The sequence below is a fragment of the Micropterus salmoides genome, unplaced genomic scaffold (assembly GCF_014851395.1).
Source record: "Micropterus salmoides isolate LMB-PRFRI ecotype aquatic unplaced genomic scaffold, ASM1485139v1 Ms_hic_scaffold_19, whole genome shotgun sequence".
Taxonomy (NCBI): Eukaryota; Metazoa; Chordata; class Actinopteri; order Centrarchiformes; family Centrarchidae; genus Micropterus; species Micropterus salmoides.
The window spans coordinates 12,777,803-12,804,135 of NW_024041039.1; the positions used below are offsets into that span (position 1 = coordinate 12,777,803).

The following is a 26,333-nucleotide window of genomic DNA, read 5'->3' on the forward strand; positions in this document are numbered from 1 at the left end:
ACACGCAGCCAGTCATTTCGCTCTGCCCTATTACCACAATAAACATCTGCAATAACAAATGGCTGAGAAATTGCAGCTCAACCTCAGGGGCACCGGTGGAAAAAAAAAAAAAAAAGAAAGCACACCGTCAGCTTTGGTTGAGCCGGTCTTATCTGAACAACATCCAGCAGTTGAAAGATCTCTCTCTCTCTCTCCTTTCCACTCGTAGATGTGATTAGTCAAAACATGTTCGACAGTAATCGCCTCTGGGAATCACATAAACATGCCTGACAAGTTGTCTGCTGCACTGAAGAAGAAAGAGAGGAGCAGCAGCAGGACTCAGTGCTGACCACCAGCGGTAGCAACGCGAGAAGCAACGTGAGCCATCAGGAATGGTTGATCTCATGGCTGTCGGACATTTGAGCTTTCGTATAAATTCAGCTTTCTACCATTCAAACTCTTGTCAACGTTTGCGTTGCTGCTTATTTTGCTGTGTTTGATAGCTTGTAATACGATTAGGCAAGTCGCATTCAAAACTTTATTTATTTCACAATAGCAAAAAATGTGTAAGCTTTCATTTCTTCAACTTTTGGTTTCTCTATAAATCCAACAAGTTTAATGTAGACAGCATTTAGTTCCACATTTCATTCAGGAAGAGAACAATTTTGTATGCATTAAAATGAGATGTGTTTGCTTTTTCTGATATTTCATGTTCTCCCTTTTATCTATTGCAATTTAGGCTCCTTATTTTAACATTTTTTAACCTTCTGTACTATGGCCAGTTTCTGTCCTTCTTTCTTGATTGATTTCTAAAATGTTTGTAAAGTTATTTATACAGTTTTATATGTATATAGAGAAGAAAGACCAAGATTGTATAGGGAAGAATGAATGGTGAATATAGCCAGGCTTTGTCGCCTCTTGTGCTAAATAATGTGTGTGGGCCTCCATTAGGTCAAATTTCTTTTCCTTTCTTACTTTTAATAACCCAGTCGATTACTACTACACTTACTAACGTTACTTTTTGTTCTTCTTCTTTTCCTTCCTACATATTCAACATAGTTACTAAACGCGCTCTGTAGAGCAGTTTGTCCGTTTGGGCTACTGTACATACATGACCCATGGTTTATGTAAATAGAAATGGCTTATTCTAAGGTGATAAAAATATAGCGGTTCATTGTGTAAGGTCTTTATACACCGCTGAAAACATAGTTATGCATAATATATTGCATTTATGTCAATAGATCCTCCAAAATATTATACATTAAACTTAAAAAGACAAATCTGAAGAAATAGCTTGAAGATGGTAATTTTCCTCCTTGCCTGGTAGACATATTACATTACGCACTTTTATAAATAATCAAATCATAGAGTAAATGCCACAAAAAACACTTGGGCTGCAGGGTAATCCAGATTTGTATTTTATTTTAGTTTATCATAGGTTTTGAATTATGGAACATCCTAGAAGTAGCATAAAATGAAAATTTTCAAGTAGAGTACAAGTAGTGCTACCTGTTGTGCCAAACTTTGTAACTTGCAAAACTCCAGCCACTGTGGCCACAAGTGGCAATTGCAGGATAATGTTTTATAAACCATTGAAAATTTGTGTTACACATGTTAAAACGTAGTGTTATATTACCATAAGTAGAGAAGAATCATCTATCTATTTTTTCTTCCTTTATTGACAAAAACAAATTTATAGAGACAGCAGACTTGTGCTCAGTATAAAGGTATACACATGAATTCCGAACATAAAGCTGTTGAGAAACATCATATGACATAACAAAACATTATAGAAAATGGAAAAAGCATACAAAAAAGATTACTGTTTCTTTTTAAAGGGTTTGTTGTACAGTATGATAGTTCTGTTACATTTTTCAGGGTCAGTGAGTTTAAGGGTTTTAATATAGATTACTCTTTAAATTCGCATAGAAATTCAGTGAAGTTTGGGAAAGTCTTTGTGAGTTTGCACTTAATCAAGTTTTAGATTTATCAAGTTCGAAATATGCAATGACATTTATCCGTTCAGTTTTAACATTGCTATCTATCTATCTATCTATCTATCTATCTATCTATTGGCTCTTGGCGATGACGCGGTCGTTACGTATCAACCAATAAATTAAAGCCGCTCTTCCTTTCACTGCTGTCAGAGAGAGAAAGACGGAGCGAGCGAGGTTGAAAAGGTAGGATTCGCGCTGCATCCTGGGTACACTACTCCATGGTGATGCAGTGAGCCTGTTGTGTAGACGGGAAACCAAAGTAAAGTAAACGGGGGAGGGTCCGCTACGGGGGGGCTTTCAGCGAGTTACAATGCGTCTTTCACGGTGTTGAGCAGTCTTGGTGAACGATGAGCCAACTTCGCCGGTCGTCTCGAAGCGGAATGAGCCACTCCTGAGCGCAGAAAACGAGTCCTTCTTAGCGGGGGGAGAGCGAGAATGCAGAAGCCGAGCGTCCTGCTCCCTGTTGTCGGCTTGACTGGGAAATGGTAGCGTACTGCAGGCACCGCACTTGGAAGGAACATGGTCGAGAGGAGCAGCAAATTCTTGTTGATCGTCGTCGGATCCGTGTGTTTCATGCTGATTCTCTATCAGTACGTGGCCCCCGGGGTGATCAATTTCGGCTCCCCACACGGTTATTTCACGGAGGAAGACGAGGGGGACATCTTCCCGACTCCGGACCCCCACTACGTTAAGAAATACTACTTCCCCGTCAGGGACCTGGAGAGGACGATTGATTTCCAGATCAAAGGAGAGGACGTGATCGTGTTTTTGCACATCCAGAAGACCGGCGGGACTACCTTCGGCAGGCACCTGGTCCAGAATGTCCGTTTGGAGGTCCCGTGCGACTGCAGACCGGGCCAGAAGAAGTGTACCTGCTACCGGCCGAACCGCAAGGAGACCTGGCTCTTCTCCCGGTTCTCCACTGGCTGGAGCTGCGGCTTGCACGCCGACTGGACCGAGCTCATCAACTGTGTGCCGGGGGTCCTCAACAAGAAGGAGAACAAACAGAAAAATCTAAGGTAAAACCGGGACATGTTTGGTTTACTGACTGTAGATCTAAAGAAAACCGAAGTGTGAGGTTTAGGTCATTACCTGTAGTCAAACACTGGGTATCAATAGTAAACCATACACATATTTTTGAGGATTGTTTCCTAACTTTTAAACTAGATAACTGTGTTATTATAGGTTTGAGTAATGCAGTGGTGCCACAGTAGAGTAAATGCACCTGAAGGTACAATAAGGTCACTGTGAACTCACAAAGGCTGTAAACTGTGCTTCTGTTGGATGGGATTGAAATAATCTAATCACACGAAACTAAAATGTTAATCAATTTAAAAGAAAATGATTACTCATTAACATTTTCTATCTACTCTTGACTGTCCTAGATCTTACACGTCTTTGTCTGGTTTACAAACAGCCTTTTTAATTCAGGCTTATTCCTCCTGAGTGGCCTGATCAAATGGCAAATTTTAAAGCTTTTTTTTCCCCACACGAAATATCAAAACTTTAAAGGAGTACTCGGCTATTTTTGGTCAAAAATACTACAAAAACGTAGTAGTGATATCAGAGAAGATACAACACAACAAATGGTAATGCAGTGGTGTTCCCCATAACTGAATACCACAGACACATTAAAGTTCCCACAGGATGGTAATGGATGTAATTTATCACCATGCTATCTTAAATCAGAGGTCTTTCTCCTCCCTGGGTCTCAGACAGTGTTGTGGTGTGGTTTAAAATAGAGGAAGAACGGCACGGATTGTGTGCATCATCCTGAAACAGTGGGCTGATAATAGATGCCACAGGAGTTGATAGACATTTCAACAGTGCGCTGTCACAGATGCCACAGGAGTTGCAACACTGCCTCTGACAATTGTTGATATGTGCCAATATCAGGGTGCCCTCCCACTGAATCACACGCTGACATTTGCCTGAATTTATTTCAGGCAGGGGAGTGTAATACATCCAGGCAACATTTCCACTCAGTAATAATCCCTCACGTTGACTGCGCTGTATCAAGACACGACGCGCATCCTTATTAAGTTATAACCCATTACTTCTCCGTGCCTCCCCATTGTTATTGCATATTGCATCTCTCACCCAGACATATTGACGGCTATATCAACTTCCATTTCACTGCACCCTTGTGGAAAAAGGGTGTGCTTGTTGAATGGGTTATGTGTCTTTGTATTGCCTGAGCTTGTTCAATATTTTATTTTGTATATGGATGATCAATAGGACAAAGTGGGTTTAGAAATACGTGGGAATTTAAAGAGAGAATTAAGCAGGGGGGTGGGGGGGGTTGCCTCCTTGTCTGTCTGGCAGCTAGGCGCGGTGGAGATGTCAGGCCGGCTGCTCTGCTTCCCATGGCTGCTCAAACTGGGGATCAGAGCTGCAGGCAGGGCTGTGGCTGGGCTGGGCCAGTAGGGTGGGGGAGAGGGGGGACCCTGCGGGGGTTTGGCTCCGCTCTAATCCGGGTGATTATTACCGCTGGGACACACACACATACACACACACACACACTAGCGCTGGTATTTGCTGCTGGCGTCAGTCCTGGCTCCCGAGGTTTGCCCTGGTCAGAGGTGATAACGTGTCCGGCCATTTTGCATGGCGAGCTGAGATATCACAGTGGATGCAGGATAAACAGCCTTTCATCACTCTGTGAGCACTCTGTCAAAGCCCAAATTTGAATCGGTGTGTGTGTGTTCGTGTGCACCTGAAGAGGCCACGGGAGCGAAACAGAAAGAGACAGGAAGGCAAGAGTAGATGAGAGGTCTAGGGTACGTATGTATGGGTGTGAGCGCAGCAGAGAGAGGATGTCTTGCCTCTGGTATAATTGACTATCCTATCACTCCTGACAGGGGAAACAAGGGACTATAAGCTTAATAGCACCCTGAAGAAAAACAAAGCTGCTCCATATTACACGCAGCTCCACTTTCACAGGGAAGAGAAGTGAATCGCTGCAATGAGGACCTCTGAGTAGAAACTAGAAGCACAATCTTTCTGTTTCTCTTCTGATTTTTTGTTTCTTTTTCTGTCTTGTTGCCATTTTCTTTAAATGTGCTTCTCTCTGTGTATGTATAAGTCCTTGTCTCCTACATTGCTTGCTTTCTTGTAACACTGTGGTAATGCTTATTTAGGGACATTTGTCTTGAGGGCAGTAGCAGTGTGGCGAAGAGGCCAGAAAAAGTGTGAAAAAGATCATCTGTGTTTACAGGACGGTGGTGAGGGATTTCTTGGCGCAGTGTCGTACACATAGCTTTCAAATCAGATGTGCGTATTGTCAGTGTGGCAGAGATTTACAGTCTGTAGTCCTAGCGAGTGGTTGTGTGACAGTTTTATAGTTGTACATGTCTGTCATGCCACATACCTGCCTACCTTGTGGAGGAAGTGGTTCGGAAGTGTGTCGTTAACCATGGGAAACAGTGAAAACTACCCATCTAGAAATCTTTAACCTCGCCGCAGCAGCAGTTTTAGTGTTTACATCCAGCCTCTCTGTGCAGCTGTGTTCTCATCTAGCTGTCAAGTGGATTTTACAGAAATTTTTCAAATACTGCAAAAATAAAATGTGAGTTAGGAATATTTCCATCAGCTGGATTCAAGCACATAAATACGCCTCCTGGGTGTTAAAAAAAAACAAAAAAAAACAAAACACAGCCACAAGGAAAAAAATTGTAAAGTCGAGAACAGACAAGTAGATTCAAGAATTGAAAGTAATCAGGCAAGTTGTAGTTGACATTTACTGTTATACTACTTTATGCTTTCATTTGTGGAGGAAAGCAAATGTGCTTATGTTTCGGGCTGCAACTTTCATGAGCCAGACGGTTGATAGATTTAAATTGATTGTTTCATCTGACTAACAGTCCAAAAGACATTCAGCTGTTCAAAAGCTGTGTCTCCATTTAGATACTTCTGTTAGTACATTAACATGCAGTACACTGCGTACACTATGTACTTGTGTAGTGCGTACATTTTGAGAGGGTAGTGTTGTCTCAAATCAAAGATGGCGCAACTTTAGGAAATGATGATTGGAACATTTGACCACTTCTTCTTTGCAAATTGTTGTCACCCGCCAAAATATCTGGCTTTTCTGCTTACTTGACTTAAAGTAAGTTTTATTAAAAAAATAAATAAAAAGATACATAATTTTTGGCTGCTTCCTCAGCTAGCATTTTGCCAAAATGGCAAATTGTAAAGCATTTTTCTTCACTGCGATATATCAAAACTTTGGCCATCCGGGTACTCATAGTGCACTGCATTTTGCCATTCTTTTCAGTGTGAACGCACTAATGCACTCAAAATAGAAAGTGTATTTTGGAATGGCCTTAAATGAGAAACGGCAAGAGATACATTTAGTCAAAGTAGATGATTTAAACACATAAACAACAATTAATTGACTTACTGTTTCAGCTCTACATAATGAGTGTTTGCGCTCTCTGCCATTTAAATGACAGAGAGAAAGAGAGACAGCCAGTCTGACATTTATGTGGTTTGTTTTTAAAAACATTTCTGAATGTCCAAAGCTGCTATTGAACTGTTTTGTATCGATACTGTAACATTTCCCAAGCCCTATTGTCATGGCTGTGTTGTTCATTGATTCTACAGATGCGTCTGTATCACTGTGTATAGCACAGTTTCTTCAAAATGTTTCTACTTCAAGAGAGCATAAAAACTTTTATTTGGAGACATTGACAAAGTTGGATTTTCAAATTCAGTATTTCATAAATTGTGGTAGAGAAAAAACGCTGCGATGGATTAGGCTTAGTTTGGTCTGGTGACAAATGTGTCAGCTTTAGAGGAAGGCGCATTAAGTAGGAGCGAGTGGCAGTGAGATGAATGGTAGGAGCGGCAGGGCCGTCTTTGATCGGTGATGAGATTGAGATGAACAGTGGCATTGTGGGGAAAAAGAACTCACATACTCAGCAGAGAGCCACTCGGGGTGGATTTTTCCCACCTCTTATATGAGTTTTAATGTACTTCACTGATACCATGGGGGATATATATATATATATATATATATATATATATATATATATATATACACACACACACACACACACACACACACACACACACACACACACACACACACACACACACAGTAGTACACTAATGACTGTGTGAAACAAACAGACACAGATCCTAATGCAAGACCTTAGATATGGGGCCTCTAATTGGTTAAGGAGGTTCCTTTCACTTTACACAAATTAGAGCCATACTTTCAGATGGGGGATACCATCTGTCCTGGGTGGGTGGGTGGGTGTGTGTGTGTGCACATCTCATGACTGTATGTGTTTCTGTTTTTAATCCTACTGTGTCATAGAGCATCTTAGTAGGCAAAGCGACAAGGCTAATTTTATTGTCTCTATCTTGGCCCTCTCAAATCACTCCCTGTTTTTTCTCTCCATCTCTTTCTCTCCCGCCTCCTCTTTATCCCCTCTGCTTGCCTCTGAAACACTTTTCCCTCCCTCTCCTTCCATCCTTTCCCTCTGTCCTTCGTTCCATGATGGTGTCACTCTCTAATCAAACAGCAGGCTTGCTTTCCGCTTGGTGACTTTATGGCCGGGGGCTCACTCTCCATCTCTCGCTCCTTCACTTTCCTCTCTCCTCTTTTCTCTTCTCTCCATCTCTGCCTCCTCATCTTTCTTTCTCTCCCTCTCCCTCGGAGCGTGACTACCGCATTAGAGGAAATGTCTTTTCATGGAAGATTTGCTGCAATTTCCAAAATGGCTGCTTTGCCTAATGGACAACTGCCTTGGTTCTAATGAATGATTACGTGTATGAGGATGAGAGAAAGGAGAGTGGAGGGGGGAGGCTAGGAGAAAGGGACAGAGGAGGATGTGGAGGCGATGAAGAGTAATATGAGGAAGAGGACGGGATGAGTGTGGGACAAGAGGAGAGCTGTCAGGGAATGATTGAAAAGATAAAGGATAGAAGGGTGAAAACGTTTAGTTTCATTGCTGGGGAGGGGGCTAGTCAATTAGCACGGTTGTCAAGCACTGAGCTTTACACTTCTTTCAATAGGTCTGTTTCAGATTCACATCACAAATCGCTGCACTCTAAGATGGCTCTGTGTATAAGTGCGTGTGTGGCGTGAGAGCGGATGCGTGTGCATGTGGTAGCCCAGCATGGTGCCATCAGCCTGCCAGCCAGGACAACACAGAATCCAGATGAACTCCTGGAAGCTTCAGAGGCAGCCCTGGCTGTGTGTGTCTGTGTGTGTGTCCGTGTGTGTGTGTCCGTGTCCGTGTCCCCATGTGTAGCTAGGCACGTTGGTGTTAATCCAATCAGATTAGCCCGGTTTAAGCGCTGGCGGCCAGGCGCTCCAAAGCCGGTTACGTCCGCTCATCCCGCGACTGCGAATGCACCGTGCATCCAGCATTCCCAGCAAACATTCCCACATCCCTCCAGAAAGTTGTTCCCTGGCTGTTTTCTTGGCTCAAATCACCTTCGCTTATGGGACAAGCCTGCTTTTCTTAGTGGGAACCAGGCTCTAATTGGGTTTACCAGCGGTGACTTACCGCACAATACCGGCACCTGCCTGACTGCACCTGATTTGTGTTAAGTGTGTGAGGAATGGGCATACAGAGGCATTAAAGCACATTTAGTGGTGATAAATTAGCAAACATGATGCTTTTCTAAATGGATTAGTCTTCACATTTAGTGCTAGAAACATTAGCAGGTTAATGGGCTTTTCAGTAGTAACATTAATTAATTAATTAATCAATGACAGTTTTTATAATTGCTCTTATATTCTTATCTCAAGTAAAAATACTAAACATGTTGGTTAAAAAGCTCTATAATATCATTATAACATAAATTACATTTTGTCCGTTTGACTAGTGAGTCTGATATTCAGTTAAAATAAGCAATCTAAAGAGGTCATTTGAACTTGTGGAACTGGTGATTTTTAAACGTTAAATCAACCAGTTTTTTGACTTGTGACTTCCTAAAACAAAACCATGTCTACTTCCACCCCTTGTAAAAGGTTGTATGTGGTTACAAGTACTCACCACTTTTTTTTCATACTGTTATTTGAACGCTTTTTGAGGCCTGAAGTGGTATTGGTGGTAATTATCCAGCAATTCACATGATTAAAAGCAACTTTTTCTTCTTTGCAGTCTTTTTAATTGAATTTATATTTATCTCATGACTCCACTTACACTAGGATGTTGTTACACCTAAACAGTTGACTTTATACTTTTTGTTGTAGATATAGATGTTTTATATCTTTGTTGTTTCAAGAAAAACTATAAATGCAGTTGTTATAAAGTATTCACTAATGATATTCTAACTCAAATTAGCCTTTAATTCAACACCAAGTCAGGCTCTTTAGCTTCTCCGCTCTGCCCTTCATACTATATAGCAAAAGGATTGATGACTCACAAGCAGTCTCGCACTTTAAAGGGTGAGATATGGCCCCTATATGCGTTTACTTCTTCAGTAGCTTTAGGCGAGTGTTGACAGGCCTCTCTCTCAGCTACTCTGCCGCTTCCCCTCAACTACAAGAGTTCAGCTCTGGTTCAGCCCCAGGTCACCGTAACGCATAACCCAGTCTCACAATTCAGAGTTGAGATACTTTAGCTCAGGATTTTTGGATACCTCTCTTGGGCCCCTCGCTAAACACACAGGTCTTTAGTTCAACTCCCGGCCATACCCAACGTCTGCAGCCATTTTGCAGTTGACAGCTGTTGATGATGAAAAATGCTGATTGTCTGAGTGCGGATTCTCGTATTTTTTAGGAGGATCACAGAATCAACATAAAACTACAACTCTCCAGCATGCAAACCCTGCGCGGTCAAGTTGGGTTAAGGCTGTTGCCGCTATTGATTTACCCCAGCTGTTTCACCTCAGTGCACTGTAAAGACCGCTGGCGACTGCCTCTGTTGGTGGTGGTCTGTGATGCCTGGAACACTTCATCATTGATTAGCCGTTATGGATCGCCGAGGGTTTTTCATTGATTGATAAAACTTGAACGACGTAGAGCAGAGTCCATCCAGACTGATCTTGGCTGTTTTCTCAGCAAAGAGAGGCAGACGGAGAGAGTGAGAGTGGGAAAGAAAAGCAAGAGTGATGCGTTTGTTAATCATTACACAGCCTCTGCAACTCTGTGTCAGCCTGTCCTTTCCACTCTCTGCTATCAACTGTCAAATGTCAACCTCTCCCCCACCATCGCCAAAGTGATTGTGCGGCCCTGTGGACAAATAACCGTGCGGCGAAAGATTAAAAGACATTTCTATGGCTGGTAATGAGGGGCGCTACGCTGCTGCAGCTCTTCCAACAGGATTACTGCCTATTGATTAGCCTAGCATTAGCCTTGCTAGCTAAAAGGGACTGACTGATTAGTGGGTATTTCTACAGTGGTTAATGAGTGGTGCTGCGAAATGCTATGGCATGCTGTCCATGAGAATGGGATTACAGGCTATTAATCAGACAAGAGGCTAGCTGAAGTCATTAGCTGGCCCCGCGGCAGAGTCAGTACATCTGTGGCTGATCCGAGTTCCTGGTTTCTAAATCCGGTTTGGCCTTGTCTCTATCGTCTGGTCTCTTGCTACAGATCGACCCTTTCTTTTAATGTTCCCACCCACGGTGCCCTATTCTTGATGGCACTGCCTGTCTTTTCCCTCGATCCCTTTTTTTTTCTGAGATGGAGAAGGACGGTGAGAGAAAAAGAGAGAAAGACATCCCCAGGGATTGCTCTCTGCATCCATTAACAGCACTGTCTTTTCATGTCCCTGAATGTGACAAGTCCAGACAGGACGTGGCCCGGAAGCTTCTCATCTCTCAGTCTGAGGGCCTCACATTTATTTGTGAAACAAACAAATAAATGCATGAATTTTCTACATGCATGTGTTTATGAATAAATGCATCTATTCATGAAGTGTGTGTGTGTGTGTGTGTGTGTGTGTGTGTGTGTGTGTGAGATGGCCAAAGGAGGCATGTGAACAGAGAGGAGAGGCTGACAAGCGTGTTAATTGAATTGTGGGAAAAATGCAAATCCCATACTGCCTCTTTGAATTAGGGGGAGGAGTTTTAACTGATTGGGACTGTCTCCTCTTTGGACACACACAGTAGGCTGACTTTTCCCCAAATCCCAAAAAGAGAATGAATGATAGCGTTGTGTCTCACCCTTTTTCCCATCATACCTCTCCATTTTTATGCCCATCATGCCATCCTATCACTTCAGTGTCTTTTGTCTGTGTGCATGTGTGTGTGTCTCTGCATGCGGGAGTCCCACCAGAAGAGCTAAAGTGCTGATGGTGTTTGTGTGTGTGTGTGTGTGTGTGTGTGTGCGCGCTGCCTTCATTTGTGCATTCAAGCAGTGTTCATGTGTCCGGGTGTTTGCCATGTGAATGTGTGATCTGTGTTCACAAGTCTGTTTGTTGACTTGATGTGGTGTGTGTTTAAACCACAGATATAAACCAGATGAAATGTGTCACTGTTGCTTACCCTGCAAATGATAATTATTTTCTGTATTTTGATGATCTACATAGTATGAAACAAGATGAGTTTGTACTAAGCATAATCGCATGTATTTCTTACTCAAAAAGCATTTGGTATAATAGAGGCAGTTTTCTTGTGCGTTCATGTCTGACCTTGGTTGTTTTTTTTTGTCATTCTCTGGAGCTTTAAGCTGCATCTCACTGCCACACTGAAGACTACCATGCTCAGATGAGGTTAACAAGACTGTCTGAGTCGAAACGAGTTGTTTTTTTTATTTACAATCAGAGTGCCTCAGATTTCTTGCCAAGCAATATCTTTGACTTCCATGAATAGTAAGCTATTTTTTGTTGTTTTTCTTGAATAGCACTAGCCCTGCGTACCCCTTTAGTGTCATTTTTCGAAGTTTAGGGCTCTGCGGTCTAGTTAGCAACAATTATTATGCAACATCCAGTTAGACTTTCATAATAAAACGTTAAGGTTGGGATACGTCGTCACTTAAAAAGGGCAAATTTGGTTAGGTTTAGGAAAAAAAAATCATGGTTTGGGTTAAAATAACTATATTACATCCGCAGTTTACATTCCCTACGGAACTTAAACAAAAACATTTTTTGTTGACATTTTGTTACACACAGGAAATGAAAACCAGTCTCCTGGTTGAAAGTCTGTTTTCTGGCCCTCCATCCACCCCAACCACCTCCTTCCTCAGAATTTTCATATCGTATCATATACCTATCTTTACCGTTCAAAACTGACACAGCAGGGCTTCCCACACTGCCTTGAATTATGAGTGCTTTACAAACTGATGCCAAAGGGTCTTGCCCATGCGTCCACATGTGACGGGGAGTGAAAACGGGTTGGTCAATGGGATTTTGAAGGAGGTTTTCTTCTGTAACAGAAAACTGAAGTTCCAGTTTCACTCAGGCTCTCTATGATACAGAGTGGTGCTCATTTCTTGGGGGGAAAACCATCTTTAGCTGAGCACAAATGGTACAGAACTTGAGCATGCAGAACGCATATTAGCCAGACAGCTGCCATGAGTTTTCATTTTGTAGCTTGGCTAATTTATAGAATAAATGGCAATTAACTTCAGATGAGCAAATTTGCAACCGACAGTTGTCTTCATAGCTTGCTAAATTTATTGCCAACTAATGCATTTGCATTGTTACAATTGCTGTTTCGATTTAAAATTGAGATTTTAATATTAAAACAATTAATTGTATTGTTCCTACAAACATATCACCCCTCCACATATACACACACAATCTCTTGTATAAGCAACAGATCTGGTAAAAAAAATGTGTCCCCTCATCTGGAAATCTCAACATGGTCCATTGTTGAGCTAAACTTAACAGTTTAAAAGTAGGACAGGCCTCTCCTGTAATGGCAGTACAGAGCAACTGAGAGCGAGGGAGTGCCACCCTTCCGAATAAAGGTCGGTGTTAAAGCTAATCCAGTTATACTATTCTTAGTGTCTCTTCACCTCTTTGTCTCTTGCTGCTCTGCCTCCTCCTCCTCTTCACCCCATGCTACACTGTGGATCTGGGCCACGAGTATGTAGGTTTCACCTTTTTCCTCTCTCTACACTTTCATCCCCCCCCCCATCTCTGTTTTGCCCTTCGTTCCCTTCCTCTTCCCTTGCTTCTCTCTTTCGCTCTGTCAAAAAAGTTTCACTTCATCCACCCCGCCGCCACCCTGTCGTTTTGAGTTCCCAGCGCGTGTCAGCTTCCTCCAGAGAGAGGAAGTGATGTGTCAGGAAGTGCTTTTATCCGCCAGTGATCTGATCTGATGTGAGATTGAGATAAACACGGGTGGAGTGTAGTGTTCTCTCTCTCACCCTAGGGAACTGTACGATGGAGAAGCCCTCATTTTTTGCCTATGACTTCTTTTTCCCTGTGTGCACAGACAGAAAGATCTGGTGGTCTTGGGGTCATTGCCAAATTACAAATGGAAGCCTCTCAACTCTTTTAAAAAATCTGCTGTGAAAACTGATCAGAGAAGTTTAGGAAGTAGTCTTGTAACAGAACAAGATCAAGATCTGAAATATGTCTGCCGACAGCCTTGTGTTGCGGTCAGAGTGTCTTTGTGAAAGAAACTAAACCTCCACCTACTGCCATTTTTTATAATTTATGTTGGACTATCAAATAAATGCAGAAAAATCTATTGGATCACTTTCAGGAGCTCCTACGCATACAAAATACACTGTTGTGACATTCAGACCAGTACATGGGAAAAAGATACAAAATATATCAATATTTCATATTTCACCTTGGGTTGTCCTAACAAGAACATAGATAGGCTGTTTAGTGTTTAATAGGAAGGGGAAAACCCAATCCCACTGAGGCTAGACCATCTATTTTGCGGTTTATTTTTGTATTACTGCCCAGTCTGAGTTTGCAAACTACAGCCTTTACCGAAGCTTCAAGCTCATGAGAGGCAAGAGAGAGCCAGGCACTTTGAGTCTGTATGTGTGAATTGGGGGTTAGTGGACATTCATACTGGAAACAGCTCTGGGTGTTGTTTCAAGTGAGACATGAAATAATCAGTTTGAATAATAGATCCATGAGTTTGAAGGCTTATCACTGGCCAAAACATCGCACAGCATTTTATAGTACTCGGAGGCTTTCCAACTCTGGGAAGTTATCACGGTAGCAATAATTTCCTTTTTGGTTGCAAAGATTGTGGTGTAAACTGTAGAAATATGGAGTTCACATTGCAAAGAAAGTTACCAGGAATATGCGCTTGCATGTATTTGATATGCAACTGCCATTGTGGTCCAGCAGAAGTTAAGCCAGATTCAACTTGCCAGACGACCCTGCATTTTTCTCACACAGCTAAATTTGGTGGCATACGTTTTTCTCTGTGATGGAAGGCAGATCCGTTCCAAAATTCCCATCTCCCAAGTGCTGGGTCTTTGGTGGATAAATCGGTAAGTATCAGCTATCACACTGGATATTTAACAGGCTGAGATATTTGGATAATTTAGTTTTTATGTTTTGCTTGTTGTCAAAATCTGACTTGGCTGAGTCTCTCCCTTTCTAATTGCTGGACAAATCAAACCAAAACAGTGAAAACCAAACAGTCTTCTGCACTGCTGCCGTCTACATTTCATATTCTCTGCAGCAAATTACCACAGAGGCTGGCACCATTCATAGAAAACCAAATAATTGTTGATGGTAGCTCATAAGATTCAAACAAATGTTACCCCACCACTAAAGGAGCCTTCAGGCAGTGAGCACTAAGAAGCTGTCAGACGTGAATGTGGCGCTGTGAAGCAAGGTGTGCCCAGACAGTGTTCCCTTGGGTAAATCGTAGTCGATTGTTCCATTTAATTGAAGCTTTCTTTAACAAGGGAAGTCGGTTAAAACAAATCCTTATGTACACTGACATCCTGTGGAAAGCAAAAATCCCTGTTCCTTATTAAAGAGGAGTGAGAGAGTGAAACTGAAGTAAATACATATTTAAATTAGATCGTAACACATATAAACAAAGGAAAATACCATGGCAATAACACTAAAAGGGTAATCATTTACAGAAGGCAACCGAAAACCAAAGCAACGACTGTAATGCTACAAAAATAAAAAACCCACCAAAAGTAATCAAAGGGGGGAGCACTGTTCGAGTGTCCCGTAAGCTTTCTGATGGTTTTTGTGTGTCCATAGCAATAAAAGAAGGCTAGTGGAGGCATTTGATGCTCATAAAACCCCAAAGACCTCGAGGCTGACCCTGTAGTCCAGAAGGCATGTTCCAGAAAGATGTCGCTCCATCATGACTTGGGTTATTTCCTGCTTGCGTGATGCTGGCCTTTTCCATGTTGAGCATCACAATGCAAATACACAGGCAGCCATGCAAAAATGCAGAACACGCTCTCTCTCACACTCTTTCTGCCACACACATTCAAGCCTCCGTCCCTCACTGACTCTATGGATGTTCACTGTTTGACGTTTTTCCTCATTGAATATATGCCCCCCCGTCCATTTTTTTTCTCTTCCTTTCTCCCCTCTCCCTCTCTCTGCCGTCTTTTGTCCGGCATCTCTTCACGCTTGACCAGCCTTGCCGTGACTCTTGACTTCAAAGAGCTACTTCATTCATCAGTCACTCATCAGGGAGAGAGGGCCATTCAGCGCTGCGCTAAAAGAGAGGGAGGGGACGAGGAGTGAGTGTATAAAAAAAAAAAAAGAAAAAGAGGGGGAATGAGTGTATGAAAGGAGGGAACGAGAGAGAAAGAGGATCCGCTCTTGACCGCGGGGAACCTTGCGAGTCACAAAAGCAAAAAAAGGGACTCATACAGCTACACACACATACATAGTGACTCTCAACACTAACACACACACTTTTATTTTTTGTCCTGTTGGGTGTGTGCTGCATACATGATCCCTTCCTCCTTTTTTCTGTCGATCCATCTTCTTTCTATCTCGTCTTTCCCTCATTCTTTTCACTTGAGCTGACAGTACAAAGGGATGTCGAGGCCCGTTCCTTCTCGTAATCCCTCACCGCACCTGGGTGGTGTGTATATGAGTTTGTGTTCCTTCACATCTTTTCTACGCTGCGGCCACTCTCCAGTATTTCTAAATCTTGCCTTCTGTATTGTCACCGCCTTTTGTTTTCACTGACATTCTCCCTCTTTTTTCCATCCCTCTGTATTTTGAGGTGGCTGGCAAACTAGTTTTCAGGTCAGTGGGAATTGCTATTGCTTCCCCTCTTAGCTGGAGTCTGGCTCATACTCAACTGCACACAAACACACTCACACATATACACACACAGAGATGCACGTTTTTGTTCACCGCTCTCTCTTTGTGTGAGTGGTTTATACGGACATGTCGTGGCTGTGTGGTCTTGTATACATGGTTGCCTAACTTGTAAAGAGGCACTGCTAGTAGGTGCGCCGCGTTCATCCGGCTTTTGTCTCGCTTTTATTCTGTAGTTGATTTGTTTTTCTCCCCTCAAGTAATAAGTCATAACTGAAAGTCTGTCACGCTGTGTGGCGCTCGCCTCAGTCTGTTTTTGTGGTTGTTCACTTTCTGTATTAAAGAAAGGATATTTCTTTTATGACTCACCTTGCTTGGGGGGGTGTGTGGACATGGATGCAAGTAAACCTGGGTTAACCTTTCCTGGTCAACGAGCAGGTTTTGATGTTTATCAAAACGGAAATACAATTACAGGTTTATCATATGCAATATTACGCAATCCAATACAAAAGCCCTTTTATAAATTATACCTTTAACTTAAGATGTTCAGTTTGTTTTGACACTGTGGCATTAAATGTGGTAATGTTTGAGCTGATCATGTGCTATTGGACTGCATTATATTTTAAAGCATTACTTATATTCTCTTACCATTATGTAAAATAGCAGCAGGCCAAACAGATTTGTAGCATAAAAAAAATATAAAACTCTGTTAAACTCAACCCGAATGCATCTAAAAAACATTGTTTATGTCACTGCATTTTTGAAGTTGGGCAATAAATGTAAAGAGGAGAAACTGTACTCACTCAGAATTCATCAAAACATTTTGCACAAGTTTTGGCATGTCCGGAAACCACAGTGTTTGGATTTCGAGAGTCAAGTACCGTGAGGTCTTCATTGGCCAACGCTTCACCATCGCGGACACACACATGCTGCCACGAGCCAGCGTACACCAACAGCCACAGAAAGCTCTGAGAGAGCAGGTGTGGAGACACAAACAAGTCACAGGTCTTAATAAAGCAGAGGAGGTGTGGAATAGTTAATGAAACACCCTGTCATTTTTGTTATTTATTGCCTTAGTGTGTGTATCTGCTTATGTTTGTCTATGTGTAAGTAGCTGCACACACAGAAATAAAGTAGTTTTTTAAGTATTCATCAGTTAAATCAGTTTGTGCATGCGCACACTTGGTCCAATCTGTCGAGCTGAGCTGAGGGGCGCCTGCAATGACATGCCTCAACAACATACATGCACAGATGCATTAACTTTACCACGGGAGAGCAAATGGAGACGGAGTTAGAAAGACGGAGATGGAGCTTAATAAAAGCGCTGTGGAGGAAGAAATTAGAAGGGAGGGATAATTGCGTTCAAGTAGGCAAAGAAAGAAAGGCTGGGTGACATGGACCAAGCAGTTGGAGGCAAACTGAGTAAAAAGAAAGCAGAGATGGAGTTTTTTTTTTGAAAGGGAAGAAAACAGGGCAAAAAGGTGAGCAAAAGTATCTCTTCGTCTCTGCCTCCTCCCCCGATGGAATGTTAATCAGCGTAAAGAGGTCAGCCCTTTTGGCGTTTCAGAGACTGTGTGTATGTGTGTTAGGGTGAAAAGGTCAGACATGGTGTTCTGGCCTTTTGGAGCCTTGTCTGAAGTGCTTCAAGTGAACAACTGCACGCAGGGGTCCATTACAATGCCCTTTACAACTTTCTTTACAACACACTCCCGGCCACAAAATTCTGATAAACAGTCCTTTGATTCATCCGTTTTGACAGCATTATCATGATAATGAAGAGCTTAATTCCAAGATATTAAATGTCCAGTTTTGGAGATTTAAAAGAATATGCGTTGCTTATGTTTTTCATCTATAAAATACAGTCCTTCTTTTGTTGTAAAATTTTTTTGTCCGTCAGTTTTTTGTGAGAGCAGCAACCAGCCTTTTCAAAGCCTGTTTGTGATTTTAAATCCAAACTCAACATTTTGCCTGTCTTTCTTTTTTCTTTTCAAAGAAGGAATTCTGTGGCCATTGAGTTTCACTTTGGCAGGCATATACACTGGTTGTTCATCACAAAACAGGATCAAAATGTGTCATGCATTGCAAGCATTTTAAATGTATTATACATTTCATATTTTGTCAGAGGCCTGCCATGAGGGTTATGATCAGTTAACTGGTTTGTGTCATTTTTTTAAGGAAAAAAGTCAAGATTCTCTTTTTAAAGCTTCTTAAATGTGAATATGTTCTGGCTTCTTTACTCATGTGAAAGTAAACTGATTGTCTCTGGATTATGGACAAAACAATCTGGGCTTTTGAGAAACACTGATCACCATTTTCACAGATTTTCTGACATTTTATTGACCTAACAGGTTATTGATTAATCAAGAAAATAATCGTGAAAGCAATGGTTAGTTGCAGCCTTACAAGTCTGTAAGAATATTTAAGGGAAGCAGTAGTCCGGAGGTGTGAGAAAAGGCTTGCAGAGACAAAAACATCATAGTTTTTCTCTTGTGAATTGCACCGTTGCATGAGTTGCACTGCAATTTCTGCAGCTTTTCAATTAAAATATTAATGCTTAAAAATAACACACAATGTATAAATGAAGGTGCAGCCGTGAGACTGTGACACTTTAGGATTTGCTCATTCTTTTGGTCTTTTCACCCACACATTTACTGATTTGTTCGATCTCACAGCTCTCATCAGTGTTGTTTCCATACACAGAAAAGCTCTGATAAATCAACTGTGCACTACTGCTCAGCACCAAGTTAGCTTCCAGCTGGTGAACATGTTGGAGCATTTAGCAGCTAAAGAACTCTAAGGTATTGGTTGAGAAGAAATCAGAGCTAAAAGGAGAGCAAATATTACTTGCATTCATCGAGTGGGAAGAAACACAATCAAAATGAACGTTAATGTGGCTTTATGTCTTCTGGATGTGTAAATTAGCAACTATTTGCTAGCATGTTTTCTGTATCTATTGAAAAGGTTGTAATATGTTGGTGTTGTGTTTACAGCTTATTTACATAAACCCTAGATTTGCCAAAAAGCTCAGTCATTTTTCTATGACTATCATTTAACATAGTGATTGGTGTGGCTGTCAGGACATGACCAACACTGTGTATGAAAGCATTACTGAGCACACACTACAGATGTTTTTAGAGGTTCATGTATAGCTCTATATACCCTTACATATTAACAGTAGTACCAAAACACAAGAAATGGGTTGTCTTACGTTCCTATTGTGATGCGGAGTTGATATCGGTAGCGGAGTGGAGTGAAGCACTGGAAGTGTTTTTTCCACATGAAAAAGTGCTACCTAATGCTGCGTTGTTTCTGGAGGCTCGATTTACTTGGTCAATCTTCTCTCACCGATGTATTTTACACATTTCACACTGATTGCCATATTTCTTGGGTCACTAGTCCAACGGGAACAGTGCCTGTTTGTGTCAGTCTCTGTAGCTGAGGTCATTTTTACAGCTCAATCACTTGAAGCTGCTTTTTTGTTTTTATTTTTTTAACTAGAAGTGTGTTTCCCTTATTTCAGCTTATTGGGCCGTATAAGAAATTGGGCCGTGTAATTTCACTTGGGACCAAAACAATCAGACCAGGGCCTTGTTGAGGGGGCGGGCTCAGTACGTCTCACTGCGTCTCTGAAGTGAGAAGTGTTTGTAGCGAGGATGAGATCCGACCGCTATCCGCCTCAGCTGCACAACCACCGAACACTATGAATGAAGCAGAAGCGATTTTGGAAAATACTCACGGTGGTTCAATTAGTCTTTTCAAGTTACCATATTGTAAACCCGAGAAATTAAATAAAACGGGATGTTAATTATCCAGAATCTCATTTCATAAATAGTGGGATAATCCTTTTGTTATACATTAAGACAACAGACACAATTTCTAAGGGGAGTGTGGTAATCAGTGATCCACATCCGCAGCAGATGCTGATGCTTCATGTTTAACTGTTAAGGAAGTCCTCTCCAGCTACAAATATCTGACTAACGAAGAAAATGAGGATCAAAGGGCTCAAATCTGTTTCTTTTTCAGTCATTGAAAAAAGTCTTCATTTAAATTTTAAATGGATAAAAGTACTTTGTTAAATTCTTAAAACAGAAATGGCCTGGAAAAATCTGACTAATATATTGTGCACTCCTATGTGTCTGCGTCTCTATTTGTCTTTGTGTCTAGCTTTTGTTTACGTTTATGCACATTGTGGAAAAAATACCAGAGCTATATTTAGTCACACTGTTCAGACACTGCTCTGTTTCGAATCACAGCAGTGAACACAGTGGCGGCTCTCCAACGTCATTCTGGAGCAGTGCTGATGACGATATGTTCGATATGTATGCTAGGCACTTAGACACATAAAGGATATTGTTTTGTTAAATGCTGGGATCTGAAAACGGGGTGAAATCGCTCAAAAGAAGTCAGACATGACAAACACGGGCAGTGAGACGACCATACAGGTTTTAAACAAACTCCCAGGTGTTAACAGAAGACCAAAGTGGAGAAAAAAATAAATACCCGTTGGAAGAAATATTCAGTTCCTTTTTAGTAAGGTAAAAAAAAAAAAGCAATTCCAAACTATAAAAATACAAAATTGTAAACAGAATTTGTTGTGTAGAAATTCCACTTTTAAAGTAAAAGTAAATCATTTTTTTATATAGTATGATCTCTTTCAGGATGTCCATTGTAAACATCATTTTCACTTTCTGGTTTAATGTTGCAATGAGGGGATTATCACAAACATTTTGGGTGCACTCTCTTTCAGTTTTGCCAAATGAAGTGCTGTAGATAATCTGTAGATAAGATGTTGGCTTCGTTACAACCTGTGTGATCGTTTGACAGATCGTTTCTTGCCCCATTGGACATTGTTATCGTAACCAACTTCGGATAATGTGGGCAAAAAAGGACCCAAGATGTAATAAACGAGAATTATCCTTAAAAAAAAAAAAAAGTAGCTTAATGAGGAGCTTATCTCACTTTCACCATCTTCTCATTGAGTCCCTGTGCCTGCCAGTGTCACTGAATTGTTAAGGCGTGCCGTTCGTTCCCCACCCATCTGTGTGCTTGAGTTTGATTATAATGTTGCATTTTAATGCCTTTAATACATATTTATGACCATTCACGCGTTAGCTGTCTGCTTTTCCACGTCTCCTTTTGATTAATTTAACTTTGAGGTGAAGGTAATGTGACTCCTTCGTATGCGCACACACGTGTACACGTACACACACACGTACACACACACACGTACGTATATGGTTTCCTGACAGTGTTTATTGCTGGTGGATATTTAGAATTAGACATGATCCCTGTGGAATATCACTCTCTGTCCCTCCCTCAGTGTTTTTCTGTCCCTTTCCCTGACTGTCCGTTTCCTACCTGTGCTCACACTGTCATCTCTTCATCTCTCTCTGTCCCTCTCCTCTCTCTCCAGCTCTTCTTCTCCCTGCCATCAGATAGAAGCTGACAGCTGCCATCAGGCTTATTTCAGGCACAGCAAACATGCCAACCCGCTCTGCCTCTCTACTCTTTTTGCGTTTTCTCTCTTGTTTGTCACCTTCGCTCATAATTTCTCCGTCCCTCTGTTCAACTCCCGGCTTGAACATACCTGCATGTGAGTGTCCAACTTGGATTGGTTTCTGAAGCTTGGCCCTTACCGGCAGAAGACCTGGAGGAAGGCAGAAACAAAAAAAGGGGATTCTCTCATTCCACTCCTTCCTTTCTCCCCTGTCTCTACCTGTCCATCTGGTCGCCCACCCCAGGGAGGGGATTTCTCACCGTGTGTTTGTGTGCGTTTCTCCCCTGAGCATCAGCCTCTTTGAGCACACATTCCTCATTCAATTATAATTAGGTGTCAAACATTCCTTGCCCCTGTGGTTGCTTCTTTTTTTTTTTGGCATTCTGTCTCTGTCAGACCCAACATGTCCATATGTCTTACTTGTCCAACTCTCTCTCTCTCCCAAATTTATACATCTGTCTACCTGTCTGTTTCCTGGCCTGCCTGTCACTCATTTCGCCAAATAAATAGGTCATCCACCTATCAATTTGTCCTTCTGACTGGCCTTCATTCCTGCCTGTCTCCGTGCCTGCTGGGACCCCCCCACCACCACTTGTCAGGATGTCAAATTAATTATTTTGCATCCCTTAACTGAGCCAGAGAGTGGCATTTTGAGCTATTGATCTCAGACGGTGTGATTGCTTAAGGTTTTTATATGGTTGTCTAATGTTTACACAGTGTCAGTCTGTTGTTACGACAGGTTGTGCTGCCCCCATGCCAATGTGAATCATTACTTACATTCCTTGTCTTTTCTCTTTTATTTTTGTCTTTTTCATGGCCATCCGATCATCCTCCTCAACGTGGACTCTTCTGCAACAGGTAAGACCTTTTTTAATCTGACGTGTTTGTTTCTCTAAATCAGTTTTGTTGGCACAAGACTTGAAGTTGTGTCAGGCAGGTTTTGTTGATGAAACAATTTGCACTGTCCTTGTGGCTTTCCACACAGAAGGCACAGTCCTTGAGTGCCACACACACACGCTTTGTTAGTCTCACATGCACTTACAATCTCAGGTCACACACAAGTGTGTTGATTTGCTGAACTGGTTAAATGTTAACTCAACTTTGAAGGTCTGAAGGTCTTTGTGTCCGTGTTTGTTCTCTTTAAACTCGTGTGTGTGTGTGTGTGTGTGTGTGTGTGATCACCTGCTGGATGTTGTTTTCCCTGAGCTGTCTCTTGTGATCTCTCTCGCGTCTGAAGCACCTCTTCTCTAATTTTCCATGATTCTGTATTCTCTAAATTCCTCCTCCTTTTGTTTTTTTCTGCCACCCTCTCCCTCCAGTCCCTTATCTCTTCTATGCAGCGGAGCCAAGCCCAGAAACAGCACCTGTATGGATGTGTGTGTGTTGGCTCTGTGGTGCGCTCTGGTGTAGTCAGGAAAGGCTCCACGTTCCACCGCCCACTCGTCTGTTTTCTCCAATTAATTTTTTACTCCATTTACCTTCTTCTTGTCCTTGTCCCCCTCTCTCACCCCCTCCATCCCTCCCTCCACCCTCCGTCTGTCCCTCTCTCCCCTGAGTGGTCTTTAGTTTTACAATCTGTTGAAAATCAATGTTTTCAGCTCAGCACCCTGCTTCCTCCTGCACTTCTAAGTGCGTGTATATATGTGTGTGTGTGTGTGTGTGTGAGAGAGAGAGAGAGAATCTGGTCTCTAGTGCATCGGTCCACTGATGCTGACATGAAAGCAGCAAGCACACTTCTTCTTCTCCTTTGTCTATTTCTTCAGTTTTTACTTTAACTAACCAGAAACACAATAACAGCAGCAGCCAGAACAATCTAGCTTCCATCACCACTACGCCAGCCAGAGTCTGCTGCTCTCCTTCTCAGGCTGGCAACCAGAACACAGACACACAGATATATAATTGTCTCAGCATGTGGAGTTGGTAAAAGAACTGTCGATGATGGGAGCCGTGGAGAGTTGGGGGGATGCTGGACTCTCTTCCACGGATATTTTGTCAGAAGCTCCCTTTCGTCCCTCTTTTTTATGCTTAATTTTTCTCTCTCTCCTTGTTCTGTACCTGCTGTACACCGGTAGGGAAACAGAAGAAAGGATGACCCAGATAGGAAGAACGAATGTGGAGGAACAAAGGGCGCTGAGGTAAAAAGCGCAGAAAAAGTGGGTTTGGGGGTGGGGTGGAGTTGAGAAATTTACTAGCGACACCTGCTTCATGTCAGCACTCCGTTGAAACAGACACATTCTTTCCTCTCCCTCGTATCTCTCCTCAATCTGTCTTCTCTTCTGTGTTTTCCTCATTTCATTTTTCCCCCCACCGCTCGTGAAACGAAAGGACGAGGGAATAGGAGGGGACAGATAAGAACATGTCATACAGGGAGGGAGCAAAGCAGCGTCCCATGTGTGCCTGTTTGTTTGTGTGTGTGTGTGTGTGTGTGTGTGTGTGAGTGAGAGAGAGTGAGAGGATGCACTTGTCTGTGAGAAAGCGTGTGTGTTTGAAGAGGGATTCTCAAACAGCATTATTAACTCATCTGGGTTTTGCATGAGTCGCCTCCCATTCTCAGACAATACTCACACACGTGCGCACGCACATACGCACACAGGCCCACACTTAAACACAGAAAGAGGTGCAGTGTGTGTTGACAGCTCCCCAGGCTCCTATCCTGGAAATGCGAGACAGGAGAGCAGCGGAGCATGCTGGGATAGTAGAGGACCCGGACATTCATCTCCGAGCCCCCCAGCTCAGTTAATACTTAATGTCCCAGCACACACAGACACACTCGCACACAGTCACCATACAGCAATTGCTGTATGCAGACTTGCACAGTCATAAACACACATGTGCACACTCATACACAAAGACACACACATCTACACACTCACTGTATATAAAATATTCAGGAATCCATGAAATAATGATGAACATTGATGGAATGAAACTTGCTAATTTAACTTGGTTGCTCTCTTTCCTTTGTTAGAGTAAGACAACAGACAGTGGAGACTTGGATGCACAAACACACACTCACGCATTCACTTACTCACACACAATGTCACATAATTAATTACAGCAGAAGAACAGAAGTGACAGCTTATGGGCGCCACTGGGACGGTTTCTGAACTAAAGTTCTTATTTTTTTTCACAGCATCTGTCCTATCTGACTTGAAGCATTCTGAAGGGGTGTGTGTGTGTGTGCGTGTGTGTGTGTGTGTGTGTGTGTGTGTGTGTACATGTTCACTTGGTACATATGATAGTAGTGCATTTGAATTTTACAGTGGTTTGATTGTAAGTGTATATACATGTGGCGTGTAAGTAGGGCAGCTGTCGTGTTTCCTTCAATGCAACAGCTTCAGCAGTGAGTGGGATGTGCAGCAGTATTGCTGTGAAGATTAATAATGCTGGCTGCTGTTGGTTACATTGAGATAGAAGTTTAGTAATCAGTTAATTAAATCAGCTAATTAAATCAGTATTTGGAGGCGAGCATGTTTTTCACATTTTGCTTTTCTGAATGGTGGCAAAACTGGGAGGGAGATGGAGAGAGAGCGCAATGAACTAAACGAGAGGCAGAGAGGAAATATGAGGGCCTGTTGAAAGCTGAACATCTTAAACAATAAGGGCACAGAACAACAGATCTGTGTCTGGGACAGTCAGGGTGTCTGCACGTGTCTCTGCATGTGTGTTTGTTGAATGGAGGTCATGAGCGTGTGTGGTCATGAGTATTTATGTGTAAGCGCATATGCTCGCTCATGCACATGTGCGCATTTTGAAAGAGCATTATTAACTCGTCTGGATTTTGTTCTGTCGCTCTCACGTGCATTCACTCGTGTGTGTGTGTGTGTGTGTGTGTGTGTGTGTGTGTGTTTTAACTTAAACAGCAACAGCCTTGCATTCCCCAAGTGGCAAATTTTAACTGTGTGTAGTGCACATTTTCCACTGATGTCAGCATTTGGACGCAGAATCACCTTATAGTGAAAGTTGTTACACTGAAATGCTTTCCCTTGTAACAACCAGCATTAATGCTGTGTCATCCAGCCCTGATTGTGCTCTATGCTGCGCTAGGCTGTCAGATAGCAGCAGAGGGGAAATGAAAAGTTTCCTCTTGTATTCACTGATATGCAATTACTTAAGCAGCAAGACTTGAATTACACTGAACTTCACATTTATAGCTTTTCAAAACAGAGCTTTACAAAACAAAGGAAGAAGGAAAGCCATTAATTACAAGAAAAAAATAATGTATATATATATATATATATATATATATAATATTTACTAAGTTAGTAAAGTTTATATCAGCATTACTTGGTGGTTCTTTTTATCTGTGACTCAGGGCTGTTTGTTGAGGTAACAGGCTTGGACATTACTGAGAGCTAGGGTTCAAATTAAATTACATGTGCAGTAGAAAGGCATTTGTTTGAGCATCTGCCTCTTTGTGTATATGTGACAGTTTGTGCAAGCTTATGTGCGTGAGCGTGTTTTTATGTGTGTGCATGTGACATTGATCACTTCTCTTCCACTGGCGCTCTAAAAGCGGGGGGGATCCCTCGCTGCTTGGCAGATTGGCACTCCAAATCTCGGTTTGTGTCACCCTTTAATCTGTCCCCCGTGTCGCACCATAATCCCTCCCCTGCCAACCTGCGCTGAGGTGGAGGTTGCAATGGGGTGTCCTTGACCTCCGCTGCATGGTGGGCTGGCGTGGGACTGGATCAGACTGGATCAGACCCGACTCACTCTGTGCTTGCGTGT

General features: G+C 42.2%; 1 protein-coding gene and 1 long non-coding RNA gene across 3 annotated transcripts in view; one reads left to right on the forward strand and one right to left on the reverse strand.

Annotated features, from left to right (window-relative positions):
* The first annotated feature begins 2,114 nt into the window (after positions 1-2,114).
* Positions 2,115-26,333, forward strand: part of hs6st1a (heparan sulfate 6-O-sulfotransferase 1a) — a 55,293-nt gene continuing 31,074 nt past the window's right edge. The window contains exons 1-2 of one of the 2 annotated variants that reach the window (XM_038728269.1): positions 2,115-2,995; positions 23,675-23,737. In XM_038728269.1, the coding sequence (XP_038584197.1) occupies positions 2,496-2,995; positions 23,675-23,737 (563 nt within the window). In that variant the 5' untranslated portion in view covers positions 2,115-2,495. The remainder of the gene's footprint in view (positions 2,996-23,674; positions 23,738-26,333) is intronic. The other variant, XM_038728270.1, reaches the window with a different exon arrangement.
* Positions 16,567-22,917, reverse strand: LOC119909967. The gene is made up of 4 exons (XR_005445572.1): positions 22,785-22,917; positions 22,380-22,451; positions 21,693-21,752; positions 16,567-17,073 (listed from the first exon to the last, which is right to left on the reverse strand). It is a non-coding gene; the product is annotated as an uncharacterized LOC119909967 (long non-coding RNA).